General features: G+C 29.2%; 3 protein-coding genes across 3 annotated transcripts; 2 read left to right on the top strand and 1 right to left on the bottom strand.

Annotated features, from left to right (window-relative positions):
* The first annotated feature begins 4,117 nt into the window (after window positions 1-4,117).
* LOC125833957 (protein ROH1) lies at window positions 4,118-5,680 on the top strand. Its single transcript, XM_049513128.1, has one exon. The coding sequence runs from the start codon at window positions 4,164-4,166 to the stop codon at window positions 5,328-5,330; it is 1,167 nt and encodes a 388-aa protein (XP_049369085.1). The 5' UTR covers window positions 4,118-4,163; the 3' UTR covers window positions 5,331-5,680.
* Window positions 5,681-15,407: 9,727 nt separating this feature from the next.
* Window positions 15,408-16,421, top strand: LOC125833976 (uncharacterized). The gene is made up of 2 exons (XM_049513151.1): window positions 15,408-15,597; window positions 15,693-16,421. The coding sequence occupies exons 1-2, from the start codon at window positions 15,453-15,455 to the stop codon at window positions 16,418-16,420; spliced, it is 873 nt and encodes a 290-aa protein (XP_049369108.1). The 5' UTR covers window positions 15,408-15,452; the 3' UTR covers window position 16,421.
* A 1,632-nt stretch (window positions 16,422-18,053) lies between these two features.
* Window positions 18,054-23,026, bottom strand: LOC125833853 (uncharacterized). The gene is made up of 5 exons (XM_049513013.1): window positions 23,015-23,026; window positions 21,049-21,274; window positions 20,851-20,966; window positions 19,995-20,390; window positions 18,054-18,133 (listed from the first exon to the last, which is right to left on the bottom strand). The coding sequence occupies exons 1-5, from the start codon at window positions 23,024-23,026 to the stop codon at window positions 18,071-18,073; spliced, it is 813 nt and encodes a 270-aa protein (XP_049368970.1). The 3' UTR covers window positions 18,054-18,070.
* Window positions 23,027-23,139: the final 113 nt, after the last annotated feature.

Below are 23,139 nucleotides of genomic sequence, written 5' to 3'. Positions count from 1 at the left end.
CATCATGTTAAAGAGTGAAGAATAGTTCTCGTCTCATGTAAAATAATTAATTACATTTTGAAGTGATGATGAGAAATAAAAAAGAAATCAATGAGACGATTCAGTTTATTGTTATTGAATGAATTAATATGACATAAGTCCTCAATTATTTATGCAATCAAATTTGAAGAAAAAATTTCCTAGGAAACATTTTTAATATTTTACCTTGAAACATTTATGATTATTCCAGATGGATTTTACAATTAAGATAACTTAATTATCAAGTTTGAGACAGAATAACTAATTTTAATATGAAGTGAATAGTCTGCTATTCTCTCTGAGATTAGTATTTTATTTTAAGGTATTAGATTCAGCTTTGTTAATGGTAAATTAAACACTCTCATTTCTTAATTAAAAAATAAATTTGGTTTTTACATCAATTACATGATGACTAATACGTAAGACTCTGTCTCATTTGAGACGTAAGATAATCAATTAGGTTTATATTATTTTCGATTAGATGCCAAACATGTCACTATTAGAATATGTTTAGTTACGTAATTTCTTAATTATGGTAAGGTAAGATGATGACGTTGAGTCGAATAATTAGAAATATTAACACCGCCAATTATATATTATACTTTATTTCTTAATCATGTTTATTTAATACTATCTCTCCGGTTCATTTTACTTGTAATGGTATATGCTCTTTAAAAAATAATTAATTTTGTTAAATTATTAAATTATTTTATTTATTTTTTAATTTCAATTTAATGCTACTAATTATTTTCATCATATTAATCTTTTTAAGTATTTATTTGGTAAGCGTAAGGTCGAAACTAATATACAATTAATTATTCTCTCTTATTTTAATTGTTATTTTAGGTCTTTCATGTTTATTAAAAAATAATTATAAAAAAATGTGTAATTTACTAAATTATTCATATTCTTACTAATTTACTTTTATGTATACTTTCTTCATTTCAAATTATATGACAATATTTGACTTGATAAAATTTTTAGAAAGAATTAACAAACTTTTAAAATTTATGGTTTAAAAGTAATCTTAGATATTTGTTTTACTCTAAAGTGAAATGTTACATTTTTTGGGACAATTTTTTTTAAAAAAAAATGCGTTGTATAAGTTAGGATCGAGGGAAAAGTACACATTAAAATATAGTTTCTAGGTTACATGAAATCACTTGACTAAATAGCGATAAATTTGAAAGAAAACAATTATTTTCTCTGTCCCAATTTATGTGGCATTTTTTGTGTTTCGAGAGTCAAATCATTTAAGTTTGACCGGAAATTTGCGCATGAAATCTTTAATTTTTTTGAAATGAAATTTATATATTTGTAAACTGCGTAAAAAATACTGTAAGTCACAATAATTGATAATTCAAAATGTTTAAAAAATCTATGAAAAAATTACAATCAAAGGTAAAGTTATTTGAATCTCGAAATCTAAAAAATGTCACATAAAATAAAACGAAAAGAGTATTAATATAATCTTTTTATTATGTAAAACACCATTTATTTAAATAAAAATAAAATGGTAAAAATAGCACTTTTAATATGGAACACCGTGCCAGAGTGAGTACTTCTATAATATAATAAGTAATCGAAAATAATTCTCAATGATACTCTAGAATCCTTAAAGTGACTATTTTGAGCTAAAATGATAATGAAAATAGCACAACACATTACGACAGGATTTCTGATCTTACACTCTATTTTACTCTTTAAATGTAGAGTTTTTTATTTTTTCATACAACCAACTTCAATTCAATTCTCTAAATTACTCTTTAAAAAAAGAATTTTCTCTCTCTCCTCAATATATTATTATTATTATTATTATTATTATTATTATTATTTCTATTTCATTTTCATTTTCATTTTCTTTTCATAATATGAATTTGTTCTTTTTTTTTCAAAATAATCACCCTATATAATTTTCATGTAATATATATTTTTTTCAAATTCTTTATTCAATATAAAATTATTTTTATTCTAAAATTTTATAGAACAACTACGAATAATTGAAAAAAGAAATCAACAACCACAATCGTAATCACAAGTACAATAATTCTCTAGATCATACACTAATTTTTTTCTGAATATTGTTAAATGTGAAAATGACCTACCGAATTACTAAATTATTGTTGTGATTTTAAAAAATATTATGTTATGTATTACATTGTCTTTAAATTATTATGTTATGTATTGTATTTTAAAATCAAAATTTTCATCTTATCATTTAAATTTTGTGCATTCTTCATAGTGAAAATTAATAATAATACTATCAAATTATCACTAAAGTGACAAAAATTGAAAAAAATATTTGAAATATTATTAATTCGGGATGAAAGTAGTATATATTAAATAATATATTTTTTAAAATGTTGTACCACATTTAAAAAGAATTACAAATATTAGAAATTTAATTAATAGCCTTATATGAAAAACAATATTTTAATTACAAAATAATTGAAATAATATTAAAATAATGAAAAAGTGAAATAGAGAGGATGAATTTGCAGAACTACTATTCACCTCTCTATAAATAGAGAATATAGCGTTTCTTAGAATGTGGTTGGAGACCCAATTCTCTATTTTTTACGCTCTAAATATAGAAAATAGAGAATAAAATAGAGTGTGGTTAGAGATGGTCTGAATATGTCATAATTTTTTAAATCAGTTATTTATACTAATAAGCATGACAATTAAAATGAATCGGGAGAATACTCCTCTCGTTTTAAGAAAATGACATTTAATTTAAAGATTAAATATATTTTTTTGATACTGCATCTTTCAACATTTTTTTAATTTTTTTTTATGAAAGGTATGCCTAACTACATTTCTATTATCTATGTATCTTAGATCATATCATATGTTTCACAAGACTATGTCAGCTAAGGTGACCAAAAACGTTCACACAAATAGGACATATTAGACATTTAATTTAATCTTAACCCTCAAATCAAACAAATAAAGTAAATACAATGGATAAAAGTCAATATCATAGATTCTTCTTTTTGAAAAATTTATGTTACACGTTCTTACATTGGCCCATCTAATTGAACATCATACGCGTCCCTTGCGTGTGATACTACGTGTTAACCTAAATAATTTAAATCAAAATCCTTATTTACTCCCTAATTAATGGTACTTAGCTCTCATTCTGGCCATAAATAATTTTGAGATTTTAAAGTTGTTTTTAAATATGTATGTTACTCGGAAAAAAATTTGAATTTTCGTGAGTGAAAGTTTCTAATACTCAACTTGTCTGAAACAATTTTTGAAAATTTCAAAATATTTGAAGATCAAATTTTTCAAATTGTAAATAAATTTTATAATTAAATAGATGCTGAAAGATAAATTTCCAATATTTAATTTAAAATTTATAACCAAACACTAGTTTAAAGAATATTTAATTAGGTTTATAAATCAATCAAATTGACTTATAAATATTTTTTAATTTATGTATGCGTATGAAAAGTACCTCAAATGCTTAATTATAAAATCAAATGCTTATAAGCCAAATCAGCTCAACTGGTGACTTTTCAACTTCCAAGCACTTTTAATTTACTCTTCACTTTTTTTATTTTTTTATTTGATATATCCATCGTATCTCATTTTTTCTTTTTAACAAAGATATATTTTTTAAAAAAATTTTATTCATTGAATTTTCATTTAAAGTTGGTGGGGTACCTTTTTGAGAATTTACAATTTTCACAATCATTGAAATTTCTCTTTCATCTTTTTTTTTTCTTTTAAAAAAAAAAATAAAAAAATAAAATTCCAACAAACCCATATACGCGGTCGAAATGGAGCACAATATAAGGGCGTTTTCCTCCAGTTAGGGTTCTCAAAAACATCCTCTTTCTTTGCCTTTGTGGACTTTGTCCTCTCCAAATTCTTCATTCTCTCTTCTTAATTTTTCAACAATTTTCTTCACCAATTCTTGATCCCTTTTTGAATCTTTTCATTGGTATTTGGTTGTTGATAATTTGGGGACTCTCAAATCCAATTTAAGTTTTTCATAGCTTTTTGGGTTTGATCTGAATTTCGTGTTTTTTTCACTTCATTTCTCCAATTTCTATTCAACAATTCGTGGGTTGATTTCAGATTTTCAATTTTCTTTTGACTGTTTCATGTGAGAAAAAAAAAAAAGTAATCTAGAAATGCCAGTTACAGATTATCAAGGAGCATCTGCATCTTTCACAAACTTTGGGAGATCTCTTTTGAGTATGCGCCGAGATCAAGTGCATTCCATGGAAGCTGCTCATCAGGCGACTAGCCAAGAGATAGAACTTGAAGCTTTTCAGAAGCAAGTGGCTGAACGTTTTAATGAATTATCTTCTGTTGATTCTGATCAATTGCTTTCGGTTCCATGGATCCGTAAGCTGTTGGATGTGTTCCTCTGTTGCCAGGAACAATTCAGGTCTATTTTATTCAACAACGCTGCTAATTTGAACAAACCTCCGATGGACAGATACGTTACTGAATATTTCGATAGGAGTGTGAAGGGGTTGGATGTTTGTAACGCGATAAGGGATGGAATTGAGCAGATAAAACAGTGGCAGAAGCAGTTGGAGATTGTTCTGTGTGCATTGGAAAATCAGAGGTGTGTTGGTGAAGGTCAATTTCGTCGTGCCAAGAAGGCTTTGATTGATTTCGCAATTGGTATGCTTGATGATAAGGAGTCTAATACATCTGTTGCCCATAGAAACAGGTCATTTGGGAGAAACAATACTCAGAATGATCATAAGTCTTTAGGGCATTTTAGATCGTTGTCATGGAGTGTTTCTAGGAATTGGTCTGCTGCTAGGCAGCTCCAAGCAATTGGTAACAACTTAGTTGCTCCCAAAAATAATGAAAATATTGCTACCAATGGATTAGCTTTGGCTGTTTTCACAATGAGTTATGTGTTATACTTTGTAATGTGGGCACTTGTGGCTGCAATACCATGCCAGGACCGTGGCCTGCAGACACATTTTTATGTGACTAGGCAATTCGTTTGGGCTGTCCCAATCCTATCCCTCCACGAAAGGATTTTGGAGGAATCGAAGAAGAGGGATCGTAGAAATGCTTGTGGATTGTTGAAGGAGATTAATGAGATGGAGAAATGCGCTCACCACATGAATGAATTGATCGATACTGTTCATTTCCCAATCACAGAGGAAAAAGATGGAGAAGTGAAGCTAAGAGTTCATGAACTTGGGCTTGTTTATGATGGTCTAAAGAATGGATTAGACCCTTTAGAGCGCCAGGTTAGGGAAGTATTCCATAGAATCGTTCGGAGCAGGACTGAAGGCCTCGACTCTATAGGACGAGGGAATCATGAGTGAAACAACATGTTGCATTGTTGGGAAGCCATATATTTAGAACATGAGGTTAATATGATATATAGATTTTCCCCTTTTGTTCTTTTCTTTTTTGGACCTTTTTTTTAGATGAGAAGATGACGGAGAATGGTTAATGGTGCCAGAAAAATAAGTAGTTTAAAGAGGTAAAAATCATGTATTTTCACCTCATATTTGTAAAGAAATTAGGAAAAGATGTGGATCTTTGATCCATTTTTGGTGATATTCATCTTGTTTGGGATTGTATAATCACTTATGACTTAAGTTTGCTTTTTAACTCTTCAACTGAGTTTCCTTTTTCAGTTTCTTTTAGTTGTTGTTGCTTGCAATCTTGGTATTAATTTTGGTACATTTCATAAACAGATAAAAGGTAAGACTGCGTACACAACACTCTCCCCGGACTCCACTTATGAGATTACAATGTCCTATTGTTGTTGTTGTTGCCATTGAATTAGAATTTTTCTAGATGAAGATGTTAAAATCATTCATTGTCACTCTGTTTCTATCTTCTTGTTTGACATTTTCTTTCAAGTATGTCAATGATATTGCCAAGTTTACATTTTATTACTATGACTTTCTCCTATGAAGCTTAGAAAATGAGATTTTATTACTATGACTGTTCAGTTTACATTTTAGTGATTTTCTTTCTTTTTTCAAAAGGTTCTGTCTCTGTCCATCACTTGACCATTCAGCCTCTGGAATGGTCATTTTTATATTGAGTCTCATTTTATCCTTGAATCAAAGACAACCCTTTTTTCAAAACATTGATACTTTTGGAGTTGCTTTTGTTGGCCCAATTTTGTTTTTGTTCTGACATTAGAGCTGTGTGTGTCTAACAATGAGTTGCTGTTTTCTACATTTTCTCATCTTCCATGAAAATTTTAAACAAATCTTCAGCATGTAATTTTGGTCAAAATTCTGGTTTTCTTGTTGACTTAGACAATGTTTTTATTTATGGAAGCCACGTTTGTTAATTCTCTTATGTGAATAAATGTGGCAGGTAAGACTAACATGACTTTCTTTTCTTATTTTTTGTTTTAACTCATGTGCATAAGTTAACTGGACCTGGTAGGGAACGCTTTAGCTCAATGTGAAACTTTTTGATGTGAATCTGAATTTCAATGTAGATATTGGACATCAGATGAAAAATTTTAAAAAAAATATATAGGAATTATTTCCAAAATTATATATATTGACAATGTAAAGAATTCGCGCTATCAAGCATCAACGCAGTTGGATCCAGGTTTTTAAGTTCTTGGCTGTTCAACTACCTTTAATATGGAGTTATTAGTTTCTAAGATTGTGGTGCTAAGTCAATATATTTATATGTTAGTTTCTAATACATAAAAATAGTGTAATTTGGATCAAGAACAATGGCGGCTTGAAATAGGCTATTATTCTATTGTCTAGATAACAATGTCAGACTTGGTATACAAAATTATTTGTTCTAGTAAATCACCCTTTAATTATAAAAAAAAACTGTATACATTACAATAACAATAACATATTCATTGTTTGTGAAGTGTAAAGTGTACACATATCTTATTTCTTCCTCTGAGATAGAGAGACAGTTTTTGATAGACTTTCGGCTCAAGGTAAAACATTCAAGTACAAGAAATAATAGATAATAACAAAAACAATACATAGTAATAGAACAAAAACTACAACAAAACGATATGATAATTGAGGTACAAGTAACAACAGATAATAACAGAAAGTGAAGTAGAAGAAATAAGCAATACTAACTACTAATATGAACGGACATCAAGACAATGTCCTACTTCTTATTAATCCTTTACCCTAATCTGTATTCTCCACACCTTCCTACATTATAATGCATAAAACTGAAACTTTTTCCAACAAATCTTGTTAGTTTGTTGATATGATCCAAACACCAGAAACAAACAAAGGGGGCATCTTAAAAAAACTTGATCAATCTCACATGTTTGCTTAATTTATCAAAGCATTGAGAACATGGTAAAAAAATGAACTCAACTCCCCCAACCCCCATATCCCACACCCTAAAACCCTTCTAGATTTTGATATTTTTGTTTGCCAGCTAATTGCTCATTTTGAGAACTGGATCATAGCTGGCATGTTTGTTAACATCATCAATAAGTTCAAAAATGAAGATTTGACATTATGCAATATACTAGTATCTACCACCAATTGGATAATGAGAGGCCACTAAGTGGTGAGAGATATTTGAGGCATTCCTTGAATGAATCTACAAGTCCTTTGAAGGTGTGCTTTAAATTTTAATTGCCATATAATAAATATATGTTACATCTTATTAGCTGGCTGAATATATATATTATGGCAGGCAACAAAGAAAGTGGACCTCAACATTTTTTCCAATATCTAGGAGAAGTTCTATATTAATGGTTTCTATCTATATAGGACAAAAATGAAGTAACTGCCAAATTATTGCTTTTTGACATTATTCCTTTATTTTAAGTTTTAACCACATTGAACTCAATGCCCAGATTTTGTTTCTCCTTTTTCGGTCGATATTTCAAAAGCAATCTCTTTACCTCTGAGATAGGAATAAGATTTGCGTATATTCTATCTTCTTCATACTCTATTTTGTAAAATTATATTGAATATATTATTGTTGTTTGATTTCTATTGTTTTGAAACACTTAATTGAATGAAAAATCATCCAATTTCTGACAACACTTTTCTCTTTAATTATTTTCTTAATTTAATAAAGAATGAGTGGAATACAAAAGTTAGTATGTGTATAAGAAAATTGGAAACCTAACCAAACTACCTTGCACGAAATACCAACAACTAGTGCATGCATCCTAGCTCATGGTGGGATTAATTGATAACACATGTATGAGGTAGTCATAATGAACACATGTTGTGAGAATTTATTTTCATTTTCAGCACTCAAATTTCTATTGAACTAAGTTTAGGCTAATCGAGAAAGAGAGAGGGGCTTCCAATTGCACTGAAGAATTGTGTATAGTCGTATATTTTCCAAAGCAAAATTGGATATGAATCGTCCTAATTTTTAAAAGTGAAAGAATTTCAACCATTTCACTCGAACAGTGAATGTTTGAACTATATAAGAGGTAGAAACATTATAGAAAATATAATTACTAACCAAGTAGCCAAATAATTAGATGCATGGAAATGTCATGTGGACATCTCAACTGCTACTTGCAAGTTGCAAAATTTGGAATAGATTGAACCATGCCATTGACATTATATTATATTATATTATTTTTCTTCACGTGACATCATTGAATCCTTTATTAAATTCCAAAAGGTCTTCAATTCGTTGGCACATCCTCTCTAGAGACCCCTATTGTTTAGAGTATAAAATAATATTGCTTTTGATATTGGCCAATATTAATTCTTATAAAATTCAAACAAGTAGGTAAAGTTTTCTCATTTTTGAGGGTTGCCTAAAAGCATTGTGGCTATAAGAAGTTTTTTAATTCTATTTTAAAAATTATTTAATTTTTTTTGGAGTTGAGGATAGATTATATATAGAAGAAGTTTTTATTTTTTTATTTTTATGGTTTGACTTTGCACCTAATAATTGGTAGAAATGTAAAGATAGATATATATAGCACTATTTATCTTCATTATTTATCAGAATCGCAAATTCGATAAATCATTTTTATATCTCTTCACTAATTACTATTGTACACAAGTTTCTTATACATTAACTTCCTTTTTAGAGCAAAGAGTTACAGAGGCTACATATATTTGTCTCTGAATATTTTCCTCTTTTAATAAGAAGTGTTTTTGTCATTATTATTTGAATGGATATTTTCTCTTTGAACCATTAATATTAAAGTGTTTTTGTCATTATTTTTTGAAGGGAAAGGGTCAAAAATGCCCTTAAGGTATTGGAAATGGCTCAAAAATACTTTTCTTCCATCTATTGGATAAAAAATGTCCTTTCATCCACTTATTTGGATAAAAAAATGCCCTTAGAGTTAAATTTAAGCTTAAAATTACCCTTACCTTTAACAGAAGCTGATGTGGCAAATATATATTTTTAATTAAATATGTGGCATTATTTTATTGGTCCACATATAATTAGACCCACTTTCATTCACAATCATACCCATTAACCCAAACCCATTTCTAAAACACCCAACTCCTTCTACCTTCACCTTCACCTTCATCTTCATCTTCATCTTCATCTTCCTTCTATAAAATTATTTGAAGGATTAATAAAATACTATCAAATTCTTTCAGATACATCAGATGTGAAAGAAAACAAAAACAATTCTAAGCAGGATTAACTAGGATAAATTATAGAGTTACACCTAATATTATTTTTATTAATTGCTTGGTTTGTTACGTTTGTTTTAAATGAATATGGTGTATCAAAATAGGATTAACACGCCATTTTGTCAATATTATAATGATTTACTTTGTATAAAAATAATGGTCAATAATATAGTACTATTTTCTCTAATACATCAATCAAAGCAGCTTGGGAATGATATGATAATTCACTCAAATGAGATGAGATTTAATTTATAGAAGTATATATATACCAACTTACAATAAATATGAATTGTCATTTTCTATACCTACCAAAAAGTATATGAGAGGCCAAAATGAGAAAAGGTCCCTCCCCTTCCAGTATGTAACCAGTTTTTATTATCTCCTTTAATTACCAAAAGTTGGTTTTCTCTCTCTTTTAGTACTATAAAATGATAATAAATGATGACGGTCTTTACCAATAAGGGTTGTGGTAGAATGATAAGTATTCTTTCATCCTTAATCATGAGGTTTTGGGTTGGTGCCCTCTTGGGTACGGAGTCACCTTTGTTAGGGAGCGCTTTACCTCCAATGTGGGACTTTCCGGTGCGAATTCAAATTTTGTTGGGCTTTAATGTGGATACCGAACACCGAGTGGAAAAATAAATAAATGATGACAGTCTTTTTCTATTATAGAAAATATTCTTGTAAATACTTCATTGTTATTCACAATTCCAAAATCACAATCTTTTCACTTTATTCACTCACTAGGTCGCGCTTCGCGCGTGCGTTAAGATATATGTGTTAGAATCAATTTTCTTTCCGATTAATTATATATTCCACTATATTATATTGTCCAATCTTGTCTTTATCTTTTGGTTTAATTGTAAGGAGAAGGGTAAAAAATACTCATCAACTTTTGTTTAATAGCTAACTTTACCCTATGTTATACTATGCAACCATCCATAACTCCGCCATCTACAAATTTATTATTTGTATCCTTCAATTGGATGAAAACCTCCAAATCAAGTAAAATTACCCGTTTTTCTTTAAAAATAACATATCATCCAATTTTAACCCATGTTTGATCCTCTAACTATCTTAACCCATGTCCGACCCTCTTACTATATTAACCCAAACAAATTAAGCCCATGTCCGACCCATCTAAGTTTGCCTTGCTATGAGTAGTAATGATAGCCATGATTGCACTTGAACATAATGCAAGTTCATTCTGTTTTAGTATTTGAATAAAAAAATATGATGAATGATGGAGTATGTAGAAATTCGTTTATCCTTCATCAAAACACAATATGAAAGGGTGTGTCATTTCATTAATGTAATATGAAAAGGTTAGCCAAAAAATTGATAAACTCATAACAACATAGTAGGCTAATTTATTAGATTAGAAGTAATATCAAATTAATTTAAGTTCTTATAATTGAGAATCAATTATAGGAAAGATAAAATGAAGTCTTTAATATTGTGAATTGTGACTATTGACTAACAAATTGAACAAATGTGAATGTTTATTTTCCTTATCCTCTTTTCCTTTATACCTCTTCATTGCCTTCATACTTTTACATTGCCTTTTTTTTAAAATTGCAACAATAAATTAAACTATGAAAAGAAAAAATTCAAATAAAGAAGAAAAAAGATAAATAGATTTATTGGCCATAGAAAAGTGCACATCTTATTGTCTATGCCTAACTTTAATTATTATATATAGCTTTATAGAGATAGAAACTAAAACTTATTCATCTAATTAAATTAGGGAACAACTCCAAAAGAATAAGATCTAAAATTTCAAAAATTAAAATAAAATCTTACAAAGACTTAAATAATAATATAATTTAGTGTTGGACTTTGCTCAAAGATCCCTTTTCTCCAACAAGATAGCAAGAAATTAAGAACATGACCTAGCGAATTAATTGGCACACTCTTTCGGAAGAGGTTGTATATGCTCCGTCTTTATGCTTGGAACAAAATTTCTTACGCAGATACATCTCCATAATCGCGGCAGCCATGATCACCTGTACAAAAAGAAAAACATGAACCTTGTGGCTTTCATTATGGAAACATAAAAAAATATTGCACATATTAAATCATACTCACATATATGACGACAGTGTGCTATATAATTAGTCCTCTACAAACAACACACTTCTCTTTCCATTGTGAGAGACAGTATCCTCCAAGAAGATCACCTAGGCCCTAGACTAATTGCACATGACATTACAAAACTTACATTATGTCATTAGAACATGACATTAGAAAGAATAGCAATTATAGGAATCTAAATTAGAACTACATCATGCTATTCTTATTTTTCGAATAGTGAAGGTCCATCACCATATACACTTCATTTTGAAAAATGAAAAATGAAATTGAATATCTCATGATTTTTTTCAAGTATTCTAAATTCTTGATTCTTGATTCATATTGAAATATTCTAATAGAATACATGAAGTCTTTAAAAGGTTAAAATCACAATAAATCAAGAAAAAAGAAAAAATAAGAGAGCATAAACAATATGATAACAAAAGAAAAAGAAGTTACAAATACACCTTTAAATCATGGCTTCCTCGAAAAATTAGCACATCATTTTCCTCCATTCTTGTCACAAGAAAATTCAAGCTTCCGCAACTCAAAAGAAAAAGTGTAAAATTAAAAAGAATAAACTTGTAAATGAGTTTTTGGTAAAAATGAGAAGCTACAAAATTATGAGAATTTTATGAAAATATAAAGAAGAATGGAAGGTAAAAAGGTTTGTAACCGATTTGAAATTATAATTATTAATTAGTAAAACTCAATTAATAGAAAATAAATGTGATTGAAGTTATTTTTAAAAGTTTTTTTAAAAAATAAAATGGAAGAGATATGAGAGAAGGAAGAGGAAGGGTCTTACGTAAATCAATTAATTAATAGCATTAGGGATGAAATAAAAAAATATTTTTAATTTTCTGCTAATTTGTGTGGCAACAAATTAAATGAAATTGATTGAGTCAAATTTAATGGGGAAAAAACGTTTATGGTAATAAGTAAAAGAGAGATAAATAAGATATTTTATTTTAAGAAAGTTGTAGATATAAAAAGTATAATATTAAATTATGATAATAAAAGGATAAATAAATTAGATTTTTTAGAAAATTATATTTTAAAAAAATGTTAAAAAAGGAATTTAAGGAAAAATCATTAATTATAGTAAATAAAACGTTTATGGTAATAAGTAAAAGAAAGATAAATAAGATATTTTATTTTTAGAAAATTGTAGAAATAAAAAGTATAATATTAAATTATAATAATAAAAAGGATAAATAAATCGGGATTTGTAGAAAATTATAAAAATGGAAGGTAAAAAGAGGAATTTAAGGATAAATAATTAATTATAGTAATGGTGAAGAGAGATAAAAATAATAAATTGTAGTAATAATGAGGAGAGATAGAGAAAATATTTTAAATATTTTTTTTCTTCTTTTGGCAGATATTAGAGATCAAAAGAATTTAAAAAAAATTCAAAAAATTGACAAAAAAAATAAAATGGTAATCCTGGCCAAAGAGAGGTGCCACGTCAGACTTTTGTTATCCAGCTTTATATATATATATATATATATATAGATTTTTTAAAGTGATTAAACACACAATTGTGGAATGACTTGATTATTTTTGAACTTTAAGTTGATTGAAACTAATCCTCAGAATTATTTTTATTATTTTATATACACAAGTTAAACTTAGAACAAGTGAGTGATCACAATTCACAATCAACAACATAATTTAAAATTTAAATAGCGAAGCAAAACGAAAGATAGATATTTTTAACTTTTTAAAAGCTTAATCGAACAGGCTTTGTTATTAATCTAGATCTATGATCAGCTTAGAGTAGAACATGCATATCCCAATTGATTGATGGACCAAGAGCATATAAGACTCAGTTAAATCCAACACAAACACATCACATGGATTTGGAAACCAATAGCCAAGTCTAAGCTAACTTAATGGATCATAAGTACTCATGGCTCTATAGTCTTATCATTGATTTTTTTATATAACTTTTTAAGTTGGAGGCCTATCACTTCATTCTTCAATTTATTGTATCCACAAGTTTTATTAAAAAGTTGGTGTTAAGAAAGTATGCAACATTATATTACATGTCCAATTTAGGATAAATGTGCAAGGCCAAGAGAATTGTTAGTGTGTCTTTATGAGAAATTAGCCATCATATTAAGCCTTTACCATTTATCGACATCATGTCAAACTCATCTCCCCCACCCACTCTTAAAAGCATTGAAATCATATGACTATGAAATCTAAAATTTAACAACTCCAACCACCAAGGATACGAGCAGAGATCTACTACTACGCTACAACTTGCTTCTTAAAAAATATGAATATAACATTGAAAATATTGCTTAAGTTTGAAGAAAGAAACTTGAAAATATTATTAAAGACCATTGAACTTTGGTTCGAAATCTTTTGATCAGCGTAGTTGTGATTTATTTTAATTGGATGATATCGAATTTTGTTCGAAACATCTTAATGGGGTTTGAATATTAATTTTGGGGTTGTTTGGAGACAATTTGAGGAAGATTTGAGCTAATTTTCAAATTGATAACTCAAAGTTAAAAAAAGGGTTTCAATTAGTGTATATTCTGAGATGCTTTACACACCAAATTGCCCTATATTTCATCTTTATCTTCTATTTCTAATTGGAAACAAGAAAATAGATTTTATATAATATAAAAGCGGAAATATATAGATGGTCACTTAAAATTGTTCATAACAATCACATATACATCTTAACTTTGTCGATTACCATATAGACATCTTAACTTGACACAAGAGTAGCTTGATTAGATCGAATTGCATTAGAAAATTGCATTTTGAACATAAAAACACTTCCTACTAAAGATAACGAAAATTTGAAACTGAAACATTTAGCTAAAGACTTTGCAAGTAGGTCATGAGCTTTGCTTGCATATCGTGATTGCTTCGATATACTTCGTCTTTGTGACCCAAAATATTTCTGTATTATAGTAGATAATACTTCGAATCACATCTAATGCTAAATTAGAGAACTTCTAGAAGAAGTTAATAGTAATTTTAATTGTGGATTTGTAAAGTTAAGGATTAGACAGAACTCAATAGCTTTGGCTCAAATGTTATATTTTGTTTAGAAAATATATTGGGGCAATATGTCTTAAAATGTATATTCAGAATCGAGTAAACAAAAAAGTTGTGACCTAAAAATCATAAACTTAAAATTCTGGATCCAACTCTTATTAGTACGATGTTAAACAAAAGTAGAATAATATTATTAGAAGATATTAAACATAGGCTAGGACCTATTCATATTTGATGGAGCCTTTTTATGCTAGTGTCACTTGACCTATAGTAAAAATTATTTGAAAAAAGTGTGCCTTGTAAAACATTGATAGAGTTTGAGCTGCAAGAAGAATTTCGAATCAATCGTATGCAATACTTAACTTAAAAAGTGTTACATTGTGTAGTACAAATGAAGTCCAATTGGAAGGCAATGTGCAAGCACATATTTGACAAGGCCTTTTCCTTTTTGCTTGCCTATCCCACAAGACACACCATACAAACCCACTCGTAAAATTACTCTGAGTATGTTATTATTGTTGTCAATAATTTCACGTGTTTATATCAAATTTTGACAAAACTTAGAAGACAAACTTTCATCTATAACAAGCTATAATCCTTGAATCAAAGTATAATTTGTCATGAAGCAAAGTATATGTTCTTTTTCTCTCATGTTTATGTTAGCATACATATGCATTTGCATTGTTTGGACTTAAAAAAAAACTTTCTTTCATCTTGCATAATCACAGTTCTTGTAGCGAAAAACCGCGAAAAATGGAAATGGAAATGGGACTTAAACTAACAAGAGTTGCAAATGAATCCTCCTCTACTGAATTCCAATTTGCAAAAGACAGAGCTGGCCCTCTTTTCCAGTCTACAGAAACAGACACAATGTTCATCCTTACTGTCCATTTGAAAGGTCAATTTTTCTCTTCATCATACACATAGTAAAAAAAATTTCCATTTTCATGTTCATTTGTACTTCCTTCTAATATGTAAAAACTCTGTATATAGGTTATATACAAGAAAACATTAAGGTTGATATTAATGAAGAAGGGACTATTATCGCGATAAGGGGTGAAAAATCGATTCAAGAAACTGTGATGGTAGGGTGGAAATTGATCAAAAAAGATGTAGAAGTTAGAAAATTTAGTAAGGCTTTCAAGATTCCAGATGGGGTTATCTTGGATAAAATTAAGGCTAAATTTGATGATGAAAAATCCATATTGACAGTTAAAATGCCAAAGAAAGTAAAAGGGATTCTTGGAATTGAATTTGTTGAAGTGAAGGAACATGAAGAATTGCCATTTGTAGCTAACAAAATTTCTAAAAAGGTCACATTTAAAGAAGATATGGATAAACCAAAAGCAGAGGAAAATCAAGAAAAGGAGAAAGAAATTGTGGAGAATGTATTAGAAAGCATAGAAAAACCACGTGAAGTAGTCGAAAAACACGTTGTTAAGGATGAATCAATACCAAATGTAGACTCAAACATCCAGAGCAACGAGCCTCGCGGAGATTTTGTAGGTCATGATGAACCTGAATCATCGAGTTCGAGGGATGAACATAAAGATGATCAAGCTAGTGTAACATCAAGGAAAAAGGAAGATGACAATGTGCCTAAGAAGAGCTCAAAAATTTGTGTGCCTATTGTTGCAGGATCAGCCTTAATATTATCTCTTGTTGTGTTTGTCATTCATCTCTTAAGAAATAAGAATCAATCTGTGAAAAGAAAAGGTTAAAAGGCTAACAACATAGCATGAATGTTGTTATTTTCTGCAACTCTTGTTTTTTTTTTTTTTTACTTTTTTCATTTGATTGTAAAAAGAGAGTTTGGTGATTACTAGGTTCAATTTGTTGTGTGGTTATGAGTTTGTAATTGAGCCTATAAAAGCATAACATTATTATGGGCACTTCGTATCACTTTTTATTAAGGTGTGTTTAAATGAGTCGTCAGGTAGCTGGATAAGAAATAAGTTATTTATATGTTAATTTTCATATAACTTCTAAGTCGTTTGGTAGGTAGATAGAAAATAAGTTGTTCATATATAAAATTAATATGAGACAATTTAAAAACCCTAAACGTATAGTTTTCGAATTTTGTATAATATAATTTATATAATGTAATTTGTATAATATATTTTGTATAATTGTTTAAAGTTCATATGCTTATGTTTGATTCAATTCGTTATTTCGAGTTTTATTATATTTGTATAATTCCAGACTTTATATTACTCAATTGTACAAAAACACGCAAATTATACAAACGTACCTGCAAATTATAAGAACGAGAAGCGAATTATACAAATTATTGTCCTCTCTCGCTCGCCTCTCTCCTCCCTCTCCCAATTTCGCCTGTCTCTCTCCTCCATCTCTCCCAATCTCGCTTGCCTCTCTCCTCCCTCTTCCAATCTCTCTAGCCAGAATATACAAATACATATGTATAATATACAATTATCTAACAGATATACATATACAATTCACCTCTCTCCCACTCTCTGCCCTCTCTCGCTCGCCTCTCTCCTCCCTCTCCCAGTCTGGCTAGCCACTCTCCTCCCTATAACATGTAGCTACGAATCGTAATTAACAAACTATAGCTATGGAGCGTAATTAGGCTATTTTTTGAGTGGCTATATGCGGAAATTCCTCTTCTATTTAACATATCTCCTTAGCTCACTACAATGTGCTTATTAAATGAACAGATGCCATCATAGCTTTTAGTCTTGGGCTTTATACATTAAAACCTGAATTGTTGGAACATTTGGCCTTGGGCTTTTAGCTCACTCACTAGCAATCCTGAATCTTCAAACATATTCTTGTTAGGCCTTATTAATACCAGTGTTTTAAAGGTGTTTTTTTTATGTGTCGAAGAGTTTCACATCAGATGAAAATTAAAAGATATGGATGATCTCTTCATATGGGCTTGAACAATCTTCTCATATGAGTTAGTTCTTGGACAATTGTCTCCTCCTGAGCTAACTTTTAGGGTTGAGTTAGACTCAAGATCCATTTCTTTACCTATGCGAGTTTTGAGATGAGCTTTAAGGTTAGGCACTCTAAAAATGCACCGAGAGGTATTAGTCCGTAAGTCCCATCTAAAATGGCAAATAATTTAATTATAATTGATTTTAATAATTACGACAAATACTTTGAGACGAAGGGAATAGTATTTGATGACAAAAGATAGGAAGGAGTAAAATTATTAAGGTGCCAAAACTAAACTAATACCAAAGTAGGATCAAAGAATAGCAATATTACACATGATATTAGTACTAATCATGATGATAATCAGCCCCTTCTAATGCTACTTTAGATTCAAAACTACATCCCAAGAGTGGAATCTCTCTTTTTACATTTCAAACTTTTCTCTTTCTCTCTCCTTTTTGCATTGTCTAAAGCATCATTAAGAAAATTGCAAAGCACACACTTCTTTGAATTGCTGAAAACCCCACCACCTGCATTTCCAAATTTCAAAACAAAAAAAAAAAACAATTAATTAATTAATTATTTAAACTTAATAATGAATCTAATCAGTACCACCATCATCAGCCTCCTTTTGTCCCTTTTGTTCTTCTCTTTTACATTCCCTTTTTAGGTTATTTTAATTAAATTCCCCTCTTTCTTTTCTTCTTTTTTGTCATCTTTTCTATTTTCTATTTTCTTTTTTCTTTTTTTGGGTTCGTTCTTGAAATTTCAAAAATCCTAAAAACAATTAAAATTTTAAGTTAGATTAGTTTGAATCTCTTTTTCAAGTGTGGTTTACACTACACCAAAAATTATCTTTAGAGACAATAGCTTAATTGCCGCTAAATATGTATTTTTAGCGGCAATTAGCACTCACTAGAATGTCCTTAAAGCATATAGTAACATTAAATTCAATGACAATTAACTAATGCCGGATGATAAACTATATACTAACAGGGTATTATAGAAGGCAAATTTATTCCTTCAATAAAATATTGTACTATCAATTATCTATGATACTCACATGATATATATAATATACTGATATGGTATTATAAGAATGATCCATTCCTTCAAAAGAACTCATTTATGATTTCCACATTATATATATATATATACATATATAAAATGTTGAGACAAGTTCATTACTTGAAAAAGTTACTTCTCAATCAAATGTGATACCGCAAGATATATATCATTTCATAACAGAGTATCATATATTACAACGTTATTCCTTCATAAAAAATATCATTCAATCCTCTATAACATGTATATGTATATATCATATATTGACAAGATATCACACATACATATTCATTTGTTCAAAAAATAAAATAAAAATTTACAACAAGAACAAATAGAAATTTAAGTTTAGTCTTTGCTATTTGAATTTTTATATTATTTTAACAAATTTTATTTGTAAAACAAATTACAAAAAATAGTCATATTTTAGATATAACTTTTGTTTACATTTGCAACAAATAAATAAATTATAGACATATTTTTTTGTAAATTTGATTTAATTAAATAAATTAGTGATTTTCGTAATTTTCCCTATTATTTTTTGTTATAGTCTAATTTATTTTAATTTAAAATAAAAGAAGAAAAAGATAAAAAAATAGAAAAATAAAAAAGAAGATAGACTAACCAAAAAAAAAAGGAAAAAGTCATTAAGAGATTTTTTTATTTTTTTTTTAAAAAACAAATAGTAATAAAGATGTTAACAATACTCCTAATAAATAAAAAAAAGTGTCAAAAGTAATAAATGAAGTTAGCAGTCAACCAGTAGTTATTTCTGGAATTAATTCTCTCCTTTTGATCGAATTATTTTGTTCCTATTTCTTCCTCTCTTTTTTTTCCGATATGTCACTCCGCCAAGGCTTTTCCTTTTTTTTTCTTTAAGCAAAAGTATTGAACTACTGACTGAAGAACATCGTTTAAATGTCTCCAACACCAAAAATATGAGGTATTTTTTCCTTTTTTTTAAAAAAAAAGACTGAAGAAAGTCCAAAATTTCCTCTTTAAAAAGTAGTATATTATATGGACCGCAAAAATCAAATTAAGCACTTTGGTCCCAAAAAAAAAATGCTAAACCAATTTACCACTATTCCTTTTGCTTTCTATTACCTTTTTCTTTTTGGACATGATGACTCACTATTATTATATACATATACCTTTAACCAAATTCTTGATATCTTGACATCAAGAATTTTAAAAATCATTAAACTATTCAGAATAAATTTAAATTTCTAAGACAATTTTTTTTTTTTTTGAATGTGCCCAAAATAAATCATATGAATCAAACCATGTCAGATAAATTGATGCGGAAGTAATATCAATTTGATGAATTACCTGGTGATTAGAACCGGAAGTTGGCAAAGGGCGGATAGTGGCAGAGTCTACTTCACCAGTGGGCAATGGAACCGCTGGATTACTGTTAATAAACGGAATTTCACCTCCTTTTTCCGGTACCATTGGCCCATTTGCCGGGAACAGAGCACTTGGTGAAGGGCTAGGGGAAGTGGCTTCTCGGGGCTGAAACGGCCATGGATATGCCGGAGAAGATGACACAACGCCGCCGGATATCACCGGTGGAACTCCCACCGGTGGCTTTGCCGGCGAGGAGGCAGGACTTGCCGCCGGAGTAGGAAAAGATACCTTAATTGCTAGTTTTTGGCCTTGTAAACATGCTGCATTTGACTCATTGTTGAATGAGAAGTAAAAAACACCCTGCCTTGATGGGTGCCACTGCAAATTAATTCATCAGAAAAAAATTTAAAAGATGGAATCTTTCTGCAGATTTTTGAACACCCTTTTGAATTCTAGACCTGAATCTTGAAAATTTGGAAGGAATTGAAGTTATTTACAAGAAAATTTCAGACTTTGGCGTAAAAACTAATACTCAGTAAATTCAAGCTTGATTCTTGAAATTATGCAGCAACTGAAACAACTCCCTTAATACCCTTTTCAATTTCAAATGTGAAGTTTGATATGTAGAAGAAGTTAGTGGCATTTTCAAAAAGTTGAATCTTTATCACGCACATGAAGCTACGTTTCACCATAGATTTTGGGCTTTGTTTGTTAAATGTTTTGAAGTTCTCAAAAATTGGACTTTCACTTGTAATGTAAGTAAAATGCATGTCCAAACACAGCTTCAAATTCAAAATTCAAGCCAGATGGTAGCAACAGAAAGTGAAAGAGAACTTACAGTGTAAGACTTGGAATCAGATTTAGTAAGAAGTGTAGCTTGAGTGAAATTGCAGACATTGAAGGCATTCTGATTCTTGAAAATGTACACATTATACTCATACTTATGCTGAAAAACTGAAGAAAAAAAATTTGGTCAAATAAAAAAGGTACCAAAAACAGCAAAATGGTTCATAATAGTATAAAGAAGACTACTTACTAATGGAATCACCAATGTGGACAATTGGATTTTTCCATAGTGAAACTCCATCAACTATTACAGTTGCACTTTGAGAAAGCTGAAAGATTACACTTCCAAGAATGAAGAAAAACATAGAGACATTTCTCATACTGAAAACTGGTGCTAAATTCAAAGTGGAGGAAAGCAAAGCAAAGAAAGAAAGAAAGAAAGAAAAGGGAGTAAAGAGAGTAACAAATAAGGTAAGCTTTTTGAGGTAATTTAAAGGAAGAAAAAACAGAGTACACAAAGAAAGAGGAGAAAATAGAGAGGTGTTAAAGAGAGTTGTCAGTGTGTTAGGCTTTTCACGGGAATCGTTTTGAATTTGTGTACTAATGTGTGCTCGTAATGAAAATTTGGGGAATGTGTTGCTCCAACAATTTCATATTACTCGTTTACATTGTTAAAAATATTTATCATAAATTATTTATGAGGTTAAAAATAAAAATAATTAAATATTTCTCATTTTACTCATAAATTAATTCTTTTTAAAGTATTATTAAATTATTTTAAAAAAACCTTCCTTTATTAATCTTAATAGATAAAACATATAAATAGATTGAAGTTTCCTTCTCCGGCAGCTAATTCAATGATTTTTAAGCCTTAACATATTTTCAAAAAAAAAAAAAGTATACATGTCTTTCCCTCACGGATATTCTCCACAAGGAGAAAACTCAGTTTGCTGCTTGAATCAATCCCTTTATGGACTTTAACAAGCCACACGAAATGGATTTGCCAAATCTGCTTCTGTGGATACTAGTTTTCTTCAATTCCAAACTGTCCTTTTTTAACTGTCGACGTGAAAACTATTATGTTTATTTCTTTTAGTATGTATTGATGAAATTGTAATCATTGGTAATGACATTCGAGAAGTTCTCCGTGTCGAGAGAGATCTTAGATTCCATAAGTAACTTAATGCTCGTGCTTTAGAGCCCGAAATCAGAAAATGAAACAGGATTTCTTGTCACGCCACACATTGAGATCTTTCCATTGATAGATCAGAGGGTCCTCCCTTGAACAAATTCGTAAAGGTTAGGTTACTAGCTGCTTCTACAGAAGCAGTCTAGTTTGTACCACCCGGAGGTTTTTGGATGGTTTAACACGACTAGCAGACCACGCCGTGCTTAATTAAATGACGAACACCGACTACGATTTGAATTGTTAGTGTATTAAAACACATTAAAGGTCATATTAATAAAAATGTCTTTTTTATTTACGATTTTTTTTAAGAATGTGTAAAAGAAAAGGTAGACAAATAATATGGAACGAATAATATTTATTAGTGTTACTAGTACTGGTGCTATTAAGAGTTAAAAACACATTTGAATTATAATCTTTTTATGAGTTTCACACTTTAACCATTAGTTGTTTGTCTTTTCTATTTGAACTATCACTATCTATATTAAAACAACAATTGAAATGGATTAGATCAAACATCAATTATTATTTTTAGGGATAAGGGTTTGAAAAATACCTCAACTTTGGTCGAATTTGTTGTCGCGATGCTAAACTTTCATGAGGACCTATTACCTCCCTAGACTATTTAATACCGTATTTTAAACATATATATTTGTCCACGTGGACATAAAAAATAATGCAAAATTATAAATAGTAATGTGGACACGTGGACACATATATACCTTTAAAATACACTATTAAATAGTTCAAAGGATAAAAAATACGGTATTAAATAGTCTAGGGAGGTAATAGGTCCTCATGAAAGTTTAGTATCGCAACAACAAATTCGATCAAAGTTAGGGTATTTTTCAGACCCTTATCCCTTATTTTTATCTAAACTATCATCATCTACTCAACTAAGTATGTTTTAAATATATAAATGATAATAGTTGAAATTAAAAATAATAATAGCACTTGTGATAATTCAAGAAAAACAATTAACGACTGACGAAAAAAAAGAGTAATTGTTCAAATTTGTTTTTTTTTTTACCATTATCTCCATTGTTAATTGAGTAACAAATAATAGCATATTTTTTCTTTTAATGTTTTTACAGTAAAAGTTGTAATGATTTTGTCTGCGGAAAATAAATAATTTAACAAACGGAAAGATTCTTT

This window comes from Solanum verrucosum, unplaced genomic scaffold, assembly GCF_900185275.1.
Source record: "Solanum verrucosum unplaced genomic scaffold, falcon-dt-bn FXZP01000108.1, whole genome shotgun sequence".
Lineage (NCBI taxonomy): Eukaryota > Viridiplantae > Streptophyta > Magnoliopsida > Solanales > Solanaceae > Solanum > Solanum verrucosum.
The sequence above is the reverse complement of the archived record's forward strand: the minus strand, read 5'-3'. Positions and strand labels throughout refer to the sequence as shown.

What these genes read in the sequence shown, in the direction of transcription:
- LOC125833853 (XM_049513013.1), bottom strand. An exon ending in CCACATTGGTGATTCCATTA is followed by an intron (nt 20,967 to 21,048) that starts GTAAGTAGTCTT and finishes TTTTTTCTTCAG; the next exon opens with TTTTTCAGCATAAGTATGAG. An exon ending in CTTCCGGTTCTAATCACCAG is followed by an intron (nt 18,134 to 19,994) that starts GTAATTCATCAA and finishes TTGGAAATGCAG; the next exon opens with GTGGTGGGGTTTTCAGCAAT.
- LOC125833957 (XM_049513128.1), top strand. Translation starts at nt 4,164, where the DNA reads ATGCCAGTTACAGATTATCAAGGAGCATCTGCATCTTTCACAAACTTT.
- LOC125833976 (XM_049513151.1), top strand. Translation starts at nt 15,453, where the DNA reads ATGGAAATGGAAATGGGACTTAAACTAACAAGAGTTGCAAATGAATCC. An exon ending in CCTTACTGTCCATTTGAAAG is followed by an intron (nt 15,598 to 15,692) that starts GTCAATTTTTCT and finishes CTCTGTATATAG; the next exon opens with GTTATATACAAGAAAACATT.